The sequence below is a fragment of the Ammodytes marinus genome, assembly GCF_949987685.1.
Source record: "Ammodytes marinus genome assembly, chromosome: 14".
Taxonomy (NCBI): Eukaryota; Metazoa; Chordata; class Actinopteri; order Uranoscopiformes; family Ammodytidae; genus Ammodytes; species Ammodytes marinus.
This window is the reverse complement of record NC_137218.1, coordinates 11,058,679-11,072,671: the sequence shown is the minus strand read 5'-3', so window position 1 is coordinate 11,072,671 and position 13,993 is coordinate 11,058,679. Positions and strand designations below refer to the sequence as shown.

At 40.2% G+C, this 13,993-nt stretch overlaps 2 protein-coding genes across 2 annotated transcripts; both read right to left on the bottom strand.

The window, feature by feature from the left end:
- Window positions 1–707: 707 nt before the first annotated feature.
- Window positions 708–4,771, bottom strand: endou2 (endonuclease, polyU-specific 2; the record flags this gene model as incomplete). Its single annotated transcript, XM_080040902.1, has 6 exons — window positions 708–962; window positions 2,026–2,179; window positions 2,785–2,897; window positions 3,199–3,320; window positions 4,120–4,219; window positions 4,670–4,771. The coding sequence occupies 6 exons, from the start codon at window positions 4,769–4,771 to the stop codon at window positions 708–710; spliced, it is 846 nt and encodes a 281-aa protein (XP_079897028.1).
- Window positions 4,772–7,183: 2,412 nt separating this feature from the next.
- On the bottom strand, window positions 7,184–13,096 carry rnf14 (ring finger protein 14). Its single transcript, XM_080040510.1, has 9 exons — window positions 13,038–13,096; window positions 11,886–12,044; window positions 11,371–11,501; window positions 10,983–11,172; window positions 10,159–10,547; window positions 9,541–9,769; window positions 9,052–9,224; window positions 8,682–8,812; window positions 7,184–8,565 (listed from the first exon to the last, which is right to left on the bottom strand). Exons 2-9 carry the CDS (start codon window positions 12,034–12,036, stop codon window positions 8,505–8,507), a joined length of 1,455 nt encoding a protein of 484 aa, XP_079896636.1. The 5' UTR covers window positions 12,037–12,044; window positions 13,038–13,096; the 3' UTR covers window positions 7,184–8,504.
- Between the last annotated feature and the right edge of the window lie 897 nt (window positions 13,097–13,993).

Here is a 13,993-nt window from a genome sequence, read left to right as displayed (position 1 = left end):
CAACAAACCCTCTACCGTCCCCATTTGACACAAAGTGGAACAACCACGAATATTTACAGTCAACATTGGTTATGAAAATTACAATAATGGGTAGAAGTTATCCATCACAGTAGCCTACATGCTGCTTTAATATAATATATGATAATATCAATAATCTATTCATAGATTTGTTATGGAGTTTTCTTATCTTGATAACAAATAAAAAATCCCAGCATCCAAAGCAAGGGACCACAGGTACAATACAGTAGGGTAAGTGTTACTTTGGTGGAAGACACTAGGCCTACCAACAATATCACACATTCTAAAGCAAAGCTGTGTACCAAATGTATTGTGGCTTGTCATTTTTGGATACGGCGAGACATAGGTGAGCAGATTGTTGGAACCACAACCTAAACACGTGTGAAGATGTGTACAGATACAAGGAATACATTTTAAGTTATTACCTCAACTGTTAAACAATGTATACTATAAAAGGAAAACATATCAGTATTTTTTAACATGACTCATATGTACAATATACCTTAATGTATTATTTGACAGACTCTCGAAATAGGCATCATCGTGTAATGAAAACAAACATCCAAGGCTTTTGGGTCTTGTAAGGTTTTTATTGAAACTTTATTTAAAATAAAAAGTGAACAACAATACCTGTGAAACTTTGGTATGCAAGCTCAAAATAGAAGTCAAATATGATGACTAGTCAAAAGTTACTTATTGTTTTGGTACCTAAGGAGCACAGGGTAAGTGGTGCCTATGTGCTTCTGGTTATAGTGGTGGCAGACGATCTCCACGTCGTACAAACTGAACTGGACTTTGACGCGCTCGTTGGGCGAGGTAAGGAAACACAAGGTGTAGAGGGCCATCTCGAACTCGGGACTGACGCCCACGAAGATGCTGCCCTTGGGCTTCATGCCTTGCTTCCAGCTGAACTGTAGCGCCAGGATGTGCTTGTTCTCGTCAGGCTGCAGCGAGAGAAAGAGGAGAGAGAGAAAAAGGGAGAAATGGCAAGGGATGAAAGATAGGAAAAGAGGGTGTTGTGAGGGATAAATGAACATGTGAGGTTGTTTGACATAAAGCAGCTGCAGGGCTTTGTTCCTGTCAGTCTGAGGAGAAGAGACAGGAGTGTGAAAGGTGTGACACTGAAACAGACTCGTGGTGTTTGAGGTGTCAGCATGTCATTATCAGTCTGAAGAAAGACAAAAGGACACCTTAAGCCAGGGTGCGGGTGACAGGAGGAGACAACACATGATATACCAAGTCAAACTTAAAGACCTACTTCACGGGTGGAAATACGAAAGTGCATTGAACTCTGAAATCCTTTTGTAGTTTAAATGTGCAAAAGATTTAGAAATTGGTTCATCCTAGCCTGAGAAAAGGCCGAAAGAGTGTTTTATGGTCTCACTGTCTAACCCTACATTTTCCCATGTGTGACAACATATGGTAAAATGTAGGGTTAGGATTAATAGGACAGCTGGGCCAAGGGAAGACTGACGAAAGACTGAGGGAAGTAAAACCTCATTCATTATATTATAATAGTGATTTTATAATGATAGAATGCCGGTTCTGTATGGGTGAAGTATTCCTTTAATATTTCATAATTTTCACTTATTTTTCGAGTTTTGACTTTGTTACCTATATTTTTGACTTTTGTGTCATATTATGATGTACTATTTTAAACTCTTGATTTACTTTCTCATAATTCAGAGGTCTCACTCAGAGGTTTGACATAAATACAGTTTGATTTTGACTTGACTAAATCAAAATTAGCTGATCATAATGTCGAACAGCATTGTGTCCCTTGGATCCAGTGTTCCATGCAAATACTTTGGCATGCATTAGGCTGCATGATGCTTTGAAACTGTGATATGAAAGCAGTACTTCAAAGAAATATATTCTAAAATACACAGGACACTGTTTATCCTGTTTTATACATGTACTGTACAATTATAAAGATAGAGTAGTGCTGGAAATGTTTTTGCACCCTTTGGTCCATCTTAAAGCCAGCCATACACAATAATACCATACCTCGGGTGAATTGGCTGTGACACTGTAGCCTCTGTAGTCAATGTGTCCCAGCTTTTCTTGTAGGTAGAGCTGGATCCAGTTGTGGAAGCCGATGACGGTCCGCCTTCTTTTGGTCTCTCCGACAAACACGTGTTCAAACCCTGAGGAGTCTGGCCTGCATAGTGGGAGACGGTCCACGCCATAGTGTCAGTTATTTTGTCTGAAGGACCTTGCTCATTTTGTTGTTGTTGCATGTAGAGATTTTTTTTTCAAAAAAGCTCTATGTCGTTAGCTCATTAACATTCAGGGCCAATCAGAGTAGACTGGGCCTTTTTGGAGGCGGGGCTTAAAGAGAGCTCTAAAATAGAGCGTTTCAGACAGAGGCTGAAAAGAGAAGCAATTGCACTGTGAGAAATATAAAGGGTTTTTGGACACTACACGATGAAAACAGTTTTTAGTAGAAACCCAAATTACAATTTTGAACCAAAAAAAAATAGGTATACTATGTGACCTTTAGAGTAAACTCAACAGCTTGGCTAACAGGGAACTTACCAAATTGTATAAAGTCATGTGGCATTTGCAGGGCCAAAAAATTAACTGTTTAGTGGCTGCTTGCATCCCGAAAAAGCTACATACGCTTAAGGGCACTTTCCATGACTTACAGCGATGCCGGCTGAATATGCAACACATAAGGCAGATTCTCAGAGTGACACTGTTACCATCACAGTGCTAGATTCCACAGGTGAAGTTAGATTAAGTACCATGTCAGATTCCACCCACCTGCTGGATCCACTCCTGGCGTAAAGTTCAAACCAGATCCTGTACAACTGCTCCTTGAATTTGGTCTCACTAGACGGAGACAGGTTCTTCTCTACCAGGTATTTATGAGCTAGCTGCAAAGAAACAAAATGTAGTCATTTACATTTACATACTTTTAGCTATGCTTTAGCCAGCGTGGATCAAGGGATGCTATCAGTTTGGCAGACTACGTTGGTCCAGACTGAAATAGCTCAACAACTTTTGATGGATTTCCATGACATTATATAACAACATTCATGGTCACAAGAAGATGAACCATTATGACTGTAGTGACCCTTATTTTTCATTGGGGTTCATCCAAACTGTATACAGCCCAATGCTTTGGTCCATGAACAAGAGCGCAGGGGTTTTATTTCCAAAAGTCTCCACAGGTACCTTCATAGTGGGAGACTTAATGATGCAGTCCAGGAACTTGCTGTTCTCTGCCTCTTCCTCGGGGGTCACCACCTCTGGCGTACCAGTGGCACTCTCATAGTTATCCAACAGGGAGATAAAGGCTGCAGAAACCAATGATTTTTGGTTATTCTGGGATGTCATTATTTTTCAAAAACACGTAATATATTCTAGTGCTCTCCAATCCTAGAAACATGGATATACTGATATTAATACAACACAAGGTCTCAATGCTGCGATGTGTGTGTCTTCTTGGATACATTTGTCACAGAACAATTCACAAGCTCTAGTGTAAAGCAGTTTTAGACTTAAGAGAAACTAAGTTAAAAAAAATAGGCAGAAGTGGGGAATCCTACATGTTTCAATGGGACGGTGGCCTTAGGGTGAACTCTGTTTAGAGAACCATTACATAACCCTGCACAGCATATATATGTGAAAACATAGCTTGACAGAAAAAATGTGCCTGGAGTGGAGCAAGCTTTGGTCCAGTCATCATAAAGTAGCAGACATTGGTTGGAGAGAGGGAACCAGGCACAGGCTGTGGTTATGCAACATGTGACAGTTTTGTCATAAGGAGATTAGAGTGGATGAAAACAAGCTTTACTCTGAAGGGGAGGCCCTGGAGGATGGTATTCAACTGGCTTATGGTGCAGCGGAATGAGTGAAAAGATCAAGTCAATATTAACATTTCTCTATCTCTCTACAGGGCAGTTGTGCAAAAACAGCAACTATTACCAAATTCAGATTCAATCCACTTGTGGGCTGTTTTTTTATCATGAAGCCAGATAACTCACTTTGGGCTCAAATCAAATCAAATTATGGGGTTTTTGCCGTTTGCATTTAAGAAAAACACAACTATGTGTGCTACCTCCCACAATTATTTCCCAGCCCCCGAGAGCTTACCTAAAAAAGTCTCCTTTTTGAAATTATTCTCATCGACAAAAGTAAACAGAGGATATCCTTTTCCATCGTTGTCGTCGGCCATGTTGTTCTGAGCTTTGCCCTGCAGCAAGAGAACAATGCTCAAACATTTCAATTTGACCTGCCAAGTAAATGTAGGCTAATTGCTTTCTGTTTTTTGTTATATGCCTTTTAACAAAATGCTCCTCTTGGATGTCTGCACACATTTTAGCATTAAAACAAGTATATATGTGTTGATGTATGTTATGTGCTGGGTGATCCACAGAAGCAAGATGATGCTCTTAAATGACGTTGTAGATGTGTTTAAGGCCAGTATGTCAGCAAAGGTCAAAGCTGTAGGTCAGTGGATCAGGTTATGGTTATTGTTTTGGCTATGTGTAAAGCCCCCCCCAAAAAGTGACCATGTGTGTGTGTGCGTGTGCGTGTGCGTGTGTGTGTGTGTGTGTGTGTGTGTGTGTGTGTGTGTGTGCGTGTGTACGTGTCTGTTTGATTTTAGGTCTAAAGTCACTTTACAGTTGTTGGGGGGTGTCACCTGCAGAGAGATCCTGTAGTCCTTTCCAGGTTGGAGTCTGTTGACGTCACTGTCCCATAGCTGCTGTGCCATGGTAGACAGCTCTCTGTCACTCTCCGTCATGATGCAACGGCTGGTTGTCTTCTTGGTCCCTCAGTGAATGCTTTGGTCTCAGTGTATATGTCTCTAGGAGGACAGGAACAGTGTTAAAACTTTGCAACAAAATGCCAATTTACTCTAGTAGAGAACTGTTACTTTAGAATTGTATATGTTTGCTTTTATCTGAGGTAGAAATTGCACTTATTAGTTTAGGTTTCACATGTAAAACATCCGATGGACTAGGGGAAAAAAGTGACAGAGTGTTTCTCACTGAGACTAAACATGGATGTTATAGACACCAGATATAGTTGAAAGCTCAGTCATACATCCATTCCTTACCAGATTTAAGAAACTTAGTACCGTTGCCAAATATTGAGTTGTCATAAAGATAAGAAATAACTCGCTTGATGTTGTGTTTATGAACACTAGTATGTGTGTGTCACTGGGCAAGAGGTGGAATGATGCTCATATCTAAACATATGAGGATCATTTACTATAAGATGTTTGATGTTACATACAAACCCCTGAAAGATTTAGGATCACAAATTATATAACAATTATATTGCTTATCGGTAGGCTCACTAAAGCTTCTCTAAAGTCTGGAAAGGAAGAGGAGTAGATTATTGCAACACATGCTCAGCCATTGATGTATAGGCAGCCATAGGAAGGAAGAGCTGAAATCTGATCTGAAAATAAAACCCCTTTTTGCTTAAGATGATTGTAATTTATACAGCCACCTGTCAACACTGTGTAGGGATTTTCATTCATCATACAACAGACATTGATGGGTAAATATAAAAGTAGATATTTGTTATACAACAACAAAACAGTGATTGCCAAGGCTTCCATGTTAATTTCATGTGGGCCTGTGAGAGTGCATGGTGTTGTAAAAACCACCATCCAGGCAGAGCTTATTGTCAGAATATTACCCCATTGAAATTCACTGTCACCATCTGAGGCCCCTACACCTCATCCCATCAGCCACCACATCAACATCAACTCACCTATTTTTTCCTTTTGAGTCTTGTCCTGTCTTTTAGTGGCTCAGTGAGGAGAAAACAAACGGGTGATTTCTTTGAGGGGTTAAGTGAAGCTCCTCAGTGTTGGTCAGGTGCTGCTGGTAGTGGTTTCATGTGTTTGTGAGAGCAGGTGTCTTTGCGGGCATATAGTAACAGTTCATTGGGTCAGTCAGTCTGTGTATGGAGAAAGACAGACAGGGGGCTGCAGGGGAGGGGCAGGAGAGAGAGGGGCCATTTTAAAAGGGTTATCCCCCGTCAGCAACTCTAGCCAAAGGGATTGTTGTCGTCTCTTTTCTATCTCAGGCTAAAAACCCTCTTTGTTTCTTTAGTAGTTCATTGTTTGTCTCTCTGTCACAGCATAACCTCTGGATTACAGGGTAAATGTGGGTCACATTTCAGGTGACAAGATGCTGTAAAGAGTAAACTTTGAATTGTTGATCCAATTTTAAAGAAAAAAAATGGCTAGCTAAATTTGGTAAAATTTCCAAATGTTGACATTGCATTCCGAATTATCCTGACTCTTAAAGACAACATGTCTGGTTAACATTTAGGATACATCAACATTTATTAAAACAGGTAGGCCTAGTGACTTTATTTTCAAGAACATAAGTGTGTGTGTGTGTGTGTGTGTTTGACACAGAGCCCGCTGAGAGACGTAAACAGCACATTAATACATTGGTATAACCTTTTTAGTTGTTAGGACCCAAGCACTGATAGGTGTGATGGCCTCATTCTATTTCACTGGATTTTTGCTATAATTATTTATTTACTTTTAGACCTTTTTACAGGAGGTGTGGGGGGGGTAATATTAAAATAATAATAATACATTTAAACTCAATGCCATATCGGTTAAAGCATACTTGAAAGTTGAACAAACAACTTTTTAGTGACTCCTTTCCTTATGTGCTGTACATATCATGGAAATAAACATTTGCATATCATTTTGAGGGAGTGCGGGAAGTGAAGTCTCGGCACTAACGCAGCCTTGTCCACCTATTCTCATATAAACGTGAGTCAGCAGTGTGTTTGTGTGAGATTGACACAATACTAAACGGGGACTTCCACACTCGCAGGTGAAAAAAGGGCACAGTGGTCTGTGACGAATGTGAACCTCAGAACGCCTGGAGAAAGATTACTGTTCATCTAACATTCGCCTCAGTGGAAGTATTCCCTTTAATAAATGTGAAGCCTAAATGTGGTCCATATTGGAGGTGTATATACTGTACAGTAGGTTAGGGAATACAAATGTAAAGGGGGAAAAGCCAGTTCCATGACCCTAACTTGGCTGGAAGCAGTATTATTTTCTCTGCCAGTGTTTGGTTTGGAAGTGTGTTTAGCTCACTGCACAGTGATTATCTATGGAATATTTTTTTTCAGCCTCAGATCCAATGAATAAAAACACACAAAAATGTCAAGTGGTAACATTTATTTTGAGGAACAGTATGCTGAAGGTATTTTAACACGATTCTGCAGGTCTTGTATTCATGTTTTGGACATGAAGAGACCGTAGCTCTGCATTGACGCGATAAGTGAATCCATGAGCAAACTGAACTGAGATTGATCAAAAACAAAAATAAAGAAAAATAAATTAGCATTATACAAAATATTATTTGTATCTCTTGACATTATCACGATTCTATGGCCTCTCTTTGACACGAATGTTTGGCCAAATTAAAATAACCATTGTACAAAGGTGGGTGCGAATAAAGCTAGTAAAATATCATTTACTTAGTTCCTTAGTGTCAACCAAGGATTTCCATTCTCACACCACAGTCCCTGAAAGCTTTATCTTTCTAATACAAAAACACCATGATCAAAATCCCAGCAAACTACTGCCATGAATATTCAATGCAGTATTACAAATCCATACGACTCAAACAAATCACAAGACTGTTCCCAACAGCCAATCTCATGAAATTCCTCTTTTACAACTCGCATGACTTAAATCATATGGCGTACATAGACATTGCTGTAAATTAACTCATCTCAAGAAAAATCAAATGGAAACTTTTTTTTTTCTAGAAAAGAGAACAAACTGACATCCTGACAAAAGATCTCTCTGAGAGAGATGTTAGGCTTTCCCAAAACAGCCTTAAAGCCTCCATTGCTTTAATCCTGTATCATCGTCGTCTTGGTTAGATCATTAAATAAACCTAATTTTCAATCTTGAAATGTGTTTGAAGAGAAGTTAACTGTGTCCTACTATTGATATTTGACAAAGCTTGCCAAAAGGTTGTTACCTAATGTGACAAGATAACTGTCAAACCCCATCAAGATAGAAAGTAGACTTGTAGAGCTAAAATGTACTCTTTTTTTTTCTCCTGTGAGTTTTTGAATGTTAAGTCCAGTCCTATGACCTTGTCATATTAAAGCCAATCATTAACCAAGTATCCAATTATGTATCCTTGATCGTCCCAACCAAAATATGGAATATCTATAACAGCCTACCTCTCTCTATTCCTCGCTCGGATATAAGCTACAACTCTTATTGCCATTGGTGACGAATACTGTATATAGATGATATCCGTCTTATATTAGGTAAATACAATCCTTTAACACCCAGGAATTGAACGTTTTATACTCGATCATATGGAAAACATAAACAACGGTGCCATGGCACATTGTTGTAGTGGCACTGTTGGGCTATTGCAGGCGTAGTGAGTGCTGCAGGTCAAGTGATGGTTATGTGAGATAAAGTGCATTCAAATGGAGCAGAGCAGTGAGGCACTGCGCTGGCGTCAGTCCTCCTCGTCACTCCAGAAGGCATCTTCTTCATCCATATCCACACCGTGGAAGAGTCTGCAACAGGGAACACACACATTTAACCAGAGAACTACCAGATAGATGGAAAGATAAGTGTCTGTGACTGATTGGCTGAAAGGATGGACACAAATAAAGAGAAACAGATCACTCACTGGTTGTAACAGAGTGAATTTGGGTTGTTAAAGTGACTGTAAGGGTTGCCTTTGCTGAGCTGGCCCAGACACAGCCAACAGAAGTATTGTTTACACGAGGAACAGGTCATCTTGTTGCAGCCATCTTCTTTCTAGAAAGACACAGAGACAAGGCATGTTTAATAGAAGCACTAACTGTTTTTAAATACATAATCATTTGATCCAGAATTGCTATTTATTCACCCGAGAACCTTCTCTCATTCTGTGTATAATGTTAGTAATGAATGTAAATGCTCGTTTCATATCTAAAGCTGATAGCAGTGAACACTGACCCCTGTTGTTACAGTGAAAGCCTGTTCTACTGCACTGTTACCAGCAGGGGGAGCCCCACCTGTATATTGGTTCCACAGCGTGGGCAACCTTTGCAGTTCTCATTTAGCCAGTCTCTGCTAAAGGACTCTTCCACTGCTTTCTGGATCACCCTCTTCCCAAAGCGTTGCTCCATGAACTTTTTCCCATCATTCGAGGCCGACAGATACTCATCTCTGAGAGTACGCAATTCATCTGAAAATAGGGACATCACTTGTTTTAACAAGGGAAATGGACAATTCATTGGTCTTTAAAATGTAGCTTTTTTAATATTCCAGCATCTGAAAAAACATCATTATTCACAACGTCTCACGTTACGTGCTTAGCTTTCAAAACCCAACAGCAAACCCATAAAGTTTTTTTTTTTAAATACATTTTTGAAAGTTTAATATGTTAAAAATATATCACTCTTATTTAACAGCAGCATTGCATTTGATCAAACTATACCAACAACACTTGACAAAAACGTCTCTGTGTTAGAAATAAATAATTGTATTTATTGTGACAATACCTGGAGAGATTTTACACCCGGAGAGACCATGATAGCCCAGCTTGCAAAGTGTGCAAAAAGCATACTGGCAGGCCGAGCAAATGCCCATGGTTGTGTCCGGCTCCACCATAACAGCTGTGCCACAGGAATGGCGGGGACAGTAGACCACGTCAGCCATGAGGTCCAGACTGGACTGGAGCAGCAAACGGTCGTAACGGGCAAACAGCTCCTCATCCACCAGCTGCTTCACCTGCCAGAGGAAGTCACAGGGAGGGAAATGTTCATTAGATCCCAGGGTGGGGATTAAAGGTGGTGTCAGCGATTCTGGATAATGCTTGTTGTCAAAATCACTTTGTCAAATTCAATGAATATCTCCTCATGTCCATACTGTGTGTGCTCTAAAAAAATCTGGTGTAATAACACAGCCAAGGCCACAAGCCATAGTCACTGATTTAGACCAAAAATATATTTGCATTCTCCAAATAAGGTGACTCCACCTTTAAGTTAAAGCCTTATTTGTATGGAAAAAAAAGAAAACGTGCTCAACTGTAAAGTGACTTTAGACCTACAATCAAACACAGACACACAGACACAGACACAGACACAGACACAGACACACACACACACACCTGCTCTTACCTGCAAAGGTGTGGCTATGGAGGTACATTTGGGCTCAGGACAGATAAGGCACTGAACGTTGCCGTCCCGTATTTGGATCTGGAAGTATTCGGTCATGCAGCCCTTGCAGTAGACATGCTGGCACTCTTTAAAGCAGAGGCAGCCGGCGCCCAGCTTCTCCCCGAAGCAGATCCCACAGCAGAAGACCTGTCTGTCAAACACCCTCTGCCGCTGCGCCTCGTCAAAGTCCAGGAGCTGAGGTAGGAGGTCGGCCCGCGGATCCATCAGGAGCACGGTGCGCGGGTCGGGGGGAGAGGACCAACACAAATGATGCGAGGCAGACTTGTCCGTCTTCGTTTCTCTTTCCTTCTCCTCTGTGTTTTCAGAGTGACTCCCGTGCTGCGTCAGAGCTGCACAAAATGAATGAATAAAGCACTATCAGAGAAGGGTTTTTTTTTAACCAAAATATAAGTATTCTTCTTACAAAATAAAATCATTTGCTTAAGGAAAAATAATCCTTGTCATGTGATGATTTTACTTTATTAACAATGTGTACTTAAATCAAATAGAGCTCTTGTATGAGATGCCAGAACATGTTTTTATAACAAACCAGTTTGACAGATTGAATAAAAGTTCATTGCTGGTAGTATACCCAATTAATATACAGCATCAGCCTCACAGATGAATATTAATAACAAAATAGCTCATCAATCTACTACTACTACTACTTATTCTATAATTATCATTCTATTACTCATCTACCTTTTAAAGATATATGCTGGTTTGACTACTGGAGAGGAGGCTTAGATAACAATGCTGCATTCACAGAGAGAAGAATCCTGTACCTGTGGCTGCCGGGTCGGTTTTCCTGCGCTCACCACCTGCCTTGTTTCCTCCCCTGATCACTACAAGAGGAGACTGGATGCCCAGGAAGTCCAGAACCTCCTCTTTGAGGAACTGGATCCAAGTGAAAAGAATGACACAGCCTTGGTTCTCCTCCCACAGCTCGTCTAGGCGTCTGCACAGAGCGCTCATCTGTGGAAGTCAAAAGGAAAAGGACCAGGAAATGAGGTCCGGGACTTTCATTTGAGTGACACAAATAATAACTCCCTTTCAAAGTAAAGCCACTTCTTTTAGCTCATTTGGCTCGCAATTGGAATGCCTAGCTAGCTTGACATGTCAGCTTTTCATAGCGATGCAGTTCAGAATAAAATCAGCTAACGCGAGTCCTACCTGTGCTCTGGTCATCCATTTAGAGCTGAGGGTGAAGATTGGTGAGGATGTGTCTGGATAGTCGGCCGGAAGCTCAAAGTTGAGCACCAAAGGAGGCAAGAAGCAGACATGATGTTCAATTTGCTTGTCTCCTGTAACACACAGAGGAGGATTCATTATACTTTTTCTTTCTTTCTTAAAGATTTTTTTTTTGGCAATTTTTATGCTTCACTGACAGATAGAGACACACAGACGAAATGGGGCAGAGAGGGGAAAGAGTCAGACATGCAGAAATGACCCCGGGCCAGACTCAAACCCGCATCTCCTGCGACGAGGACTGAGCATCATGGAGTGGGCGCTCTCCCCACTACACCAAGAGTGCCCCAGAGAATTATTTATGTTCTTAATGGGAGCAAGGCCAATTAATAACACTGTGAGAGAAGGAGAAACTAACTTAATATCTTCAACAGACCTACGGAAATATATGGCATGACTTGCAAATGAGTACACCTTATACTTGTTTCAAATCAGTGTACCTTTGACAACAACCTTGAAATCAGGAGGGAGCTCCAGGCAGAACTGGATCTCTCCCCCCTGTGTGGACTCCGCCCGGTGGAACTCCTCCTCTTCATAGATACTCGCTAAAGCAAGCAGCTCATCCTCCTGGGATTCCTTGTTCTCAGACATTTACATTCCTGCAACAATAACAGGTGCGGCATACATTAATCAATGTGCATGTGCAAGTATACAAAAAATAATAAAAAACAATGGTTTCTACAGCTTAAGGTAAATTATATCGAGGACTTTAAAAAAAATAATGGCACTCGGATTAATAACACATATCCTGTAGAGAAAAACGAAAAACAATTAATTTCGGTTGAGGGAGAATTTTGCATAAAACGTGAATTTTTCTGGTCCAAGGAAAAGGTTTAGAAATAAAATACTTTTCCAGAAGAATTTTGAAAGATTGATTAAAGAAATATTGATATCGATTAAGGCCTTACTTTTAGTTTAACCTTTTCATGCATTTCAAGACATTCTAAGGATTTGCAGAAACCCTGATAAGAAACACACGCCATATAGGCTAGCCAGATGTAGCAAAGCCAAACAAAACAACTAGCTACTTTAAGTACAATGAATGACACTTGCTTTGGTATTTATGCCATTAGACAGACCTACCGGTGTATTGATTATTAGACCCAATGTAACTTGGGCACATTTATAACAGAGTAAGTGAATGCCACATCACAGTATTGACTGTAGTCTCGTGATAATAAACACAGATAACGTAACTTTGCTGTGACATAACGTCAGCTCGCCCTGGCTAACGTTGGGGCTCGAACGTTAGCATGCTAGCCTACAAAAGTAAACTTTTATCCACATTAGACGTTTTTTGTAACGGAAAAAAATGAAAACTAGCCCTCTTAAGTCACTTTTTTGTTGTGGACTGGGAGAAATCAGGCACACGTCATTCCATAAGATAGTTGAGCTAGAAAAATGCCTAGCAGTATGAGGGGAAAGTGTTGAAGCTAGCTAGCCAGGTTAGCTGATGTAAACAGTGGCTGTGGCTACAGCCGTAGCACCGGCCCTGCTGAAACAGTTTGACAGTAATTATTCTGCCTCAAACAACACAGCTATAACACGAGTGGTAAAACGGTAATAACATGGAGAAAAAAAGCTGTCCTTACCTTATCCGACCCAAGTACTAGTACTAGTGACTCCTGCACTCTTACCGGTTCATGACTAGAGCAGGGCGCAGTGTAGGAGCGACAGCGCCGCCCACGGGCCGGTGAGTGTAGTGTAGGCTCACTTTTCACCTCATTCCATTCATTCAAACTTTGCAATGAGCGCGTGTCGTGTGAATGTGTGTGCGTGCGTGTGTGCGTGCGTGTGTGTGTGTGTGTGTGTGTGTGTGTGTGTGTGTGTAATAGCGTACCCTGTGAGTGATGTTCACTAACACAAAGCATAATAACGTGTTCGCTATTCTGTTGATTATGAAAATATAATTAAGTTCATAAGTCATCCTTCTCCGGTTGACTGGAGAATAATATCTCGTGTACAGTGTGTTTCTTACCTTATTTCTTTTAAATAAAAACTAAAATAAATAGATGAAAATTAAAAACTAATCTGCACTGTGGCTGAATGAGCTAGACATTTTAATATTTAATTAGATTACACTTTACAATAAAGGTACATTATTTTACCTATGCTTACTTAATGCTTTATAAGAATTAACTAAGCATTAACTAACCAAATCATTTCAAAATGCTTTCCTGGTAGTAATAACACTTGGTATAATTGTTCACGTATTTCTTTAAAACTTATGTTGTTATATGAGGAGAGCAAATAGGGATTATTTTGATTGTCATTTGTTCTGCATTATATTTCCAAAATGAGTTGTAGTCATCTTATTTCCCCAGTGTTTAGGATGACATATTTCTTCTTCTTTTTTTTAGAAGTAGTAACATTTTAGAAATTGGGATCAGTGATTTTTCTCGTGTCTTTTGTTTGAAATATTATTTTAAGTAGTTTTCAAATAATTTTCTGTCCAATTATTTATTATTCAACCAATCTTTCAGCTGTGTCAAAATTACGATGAATTGTCCTCCTTTTCAACTTACCAACTGGGATGTAGAAAGGACCT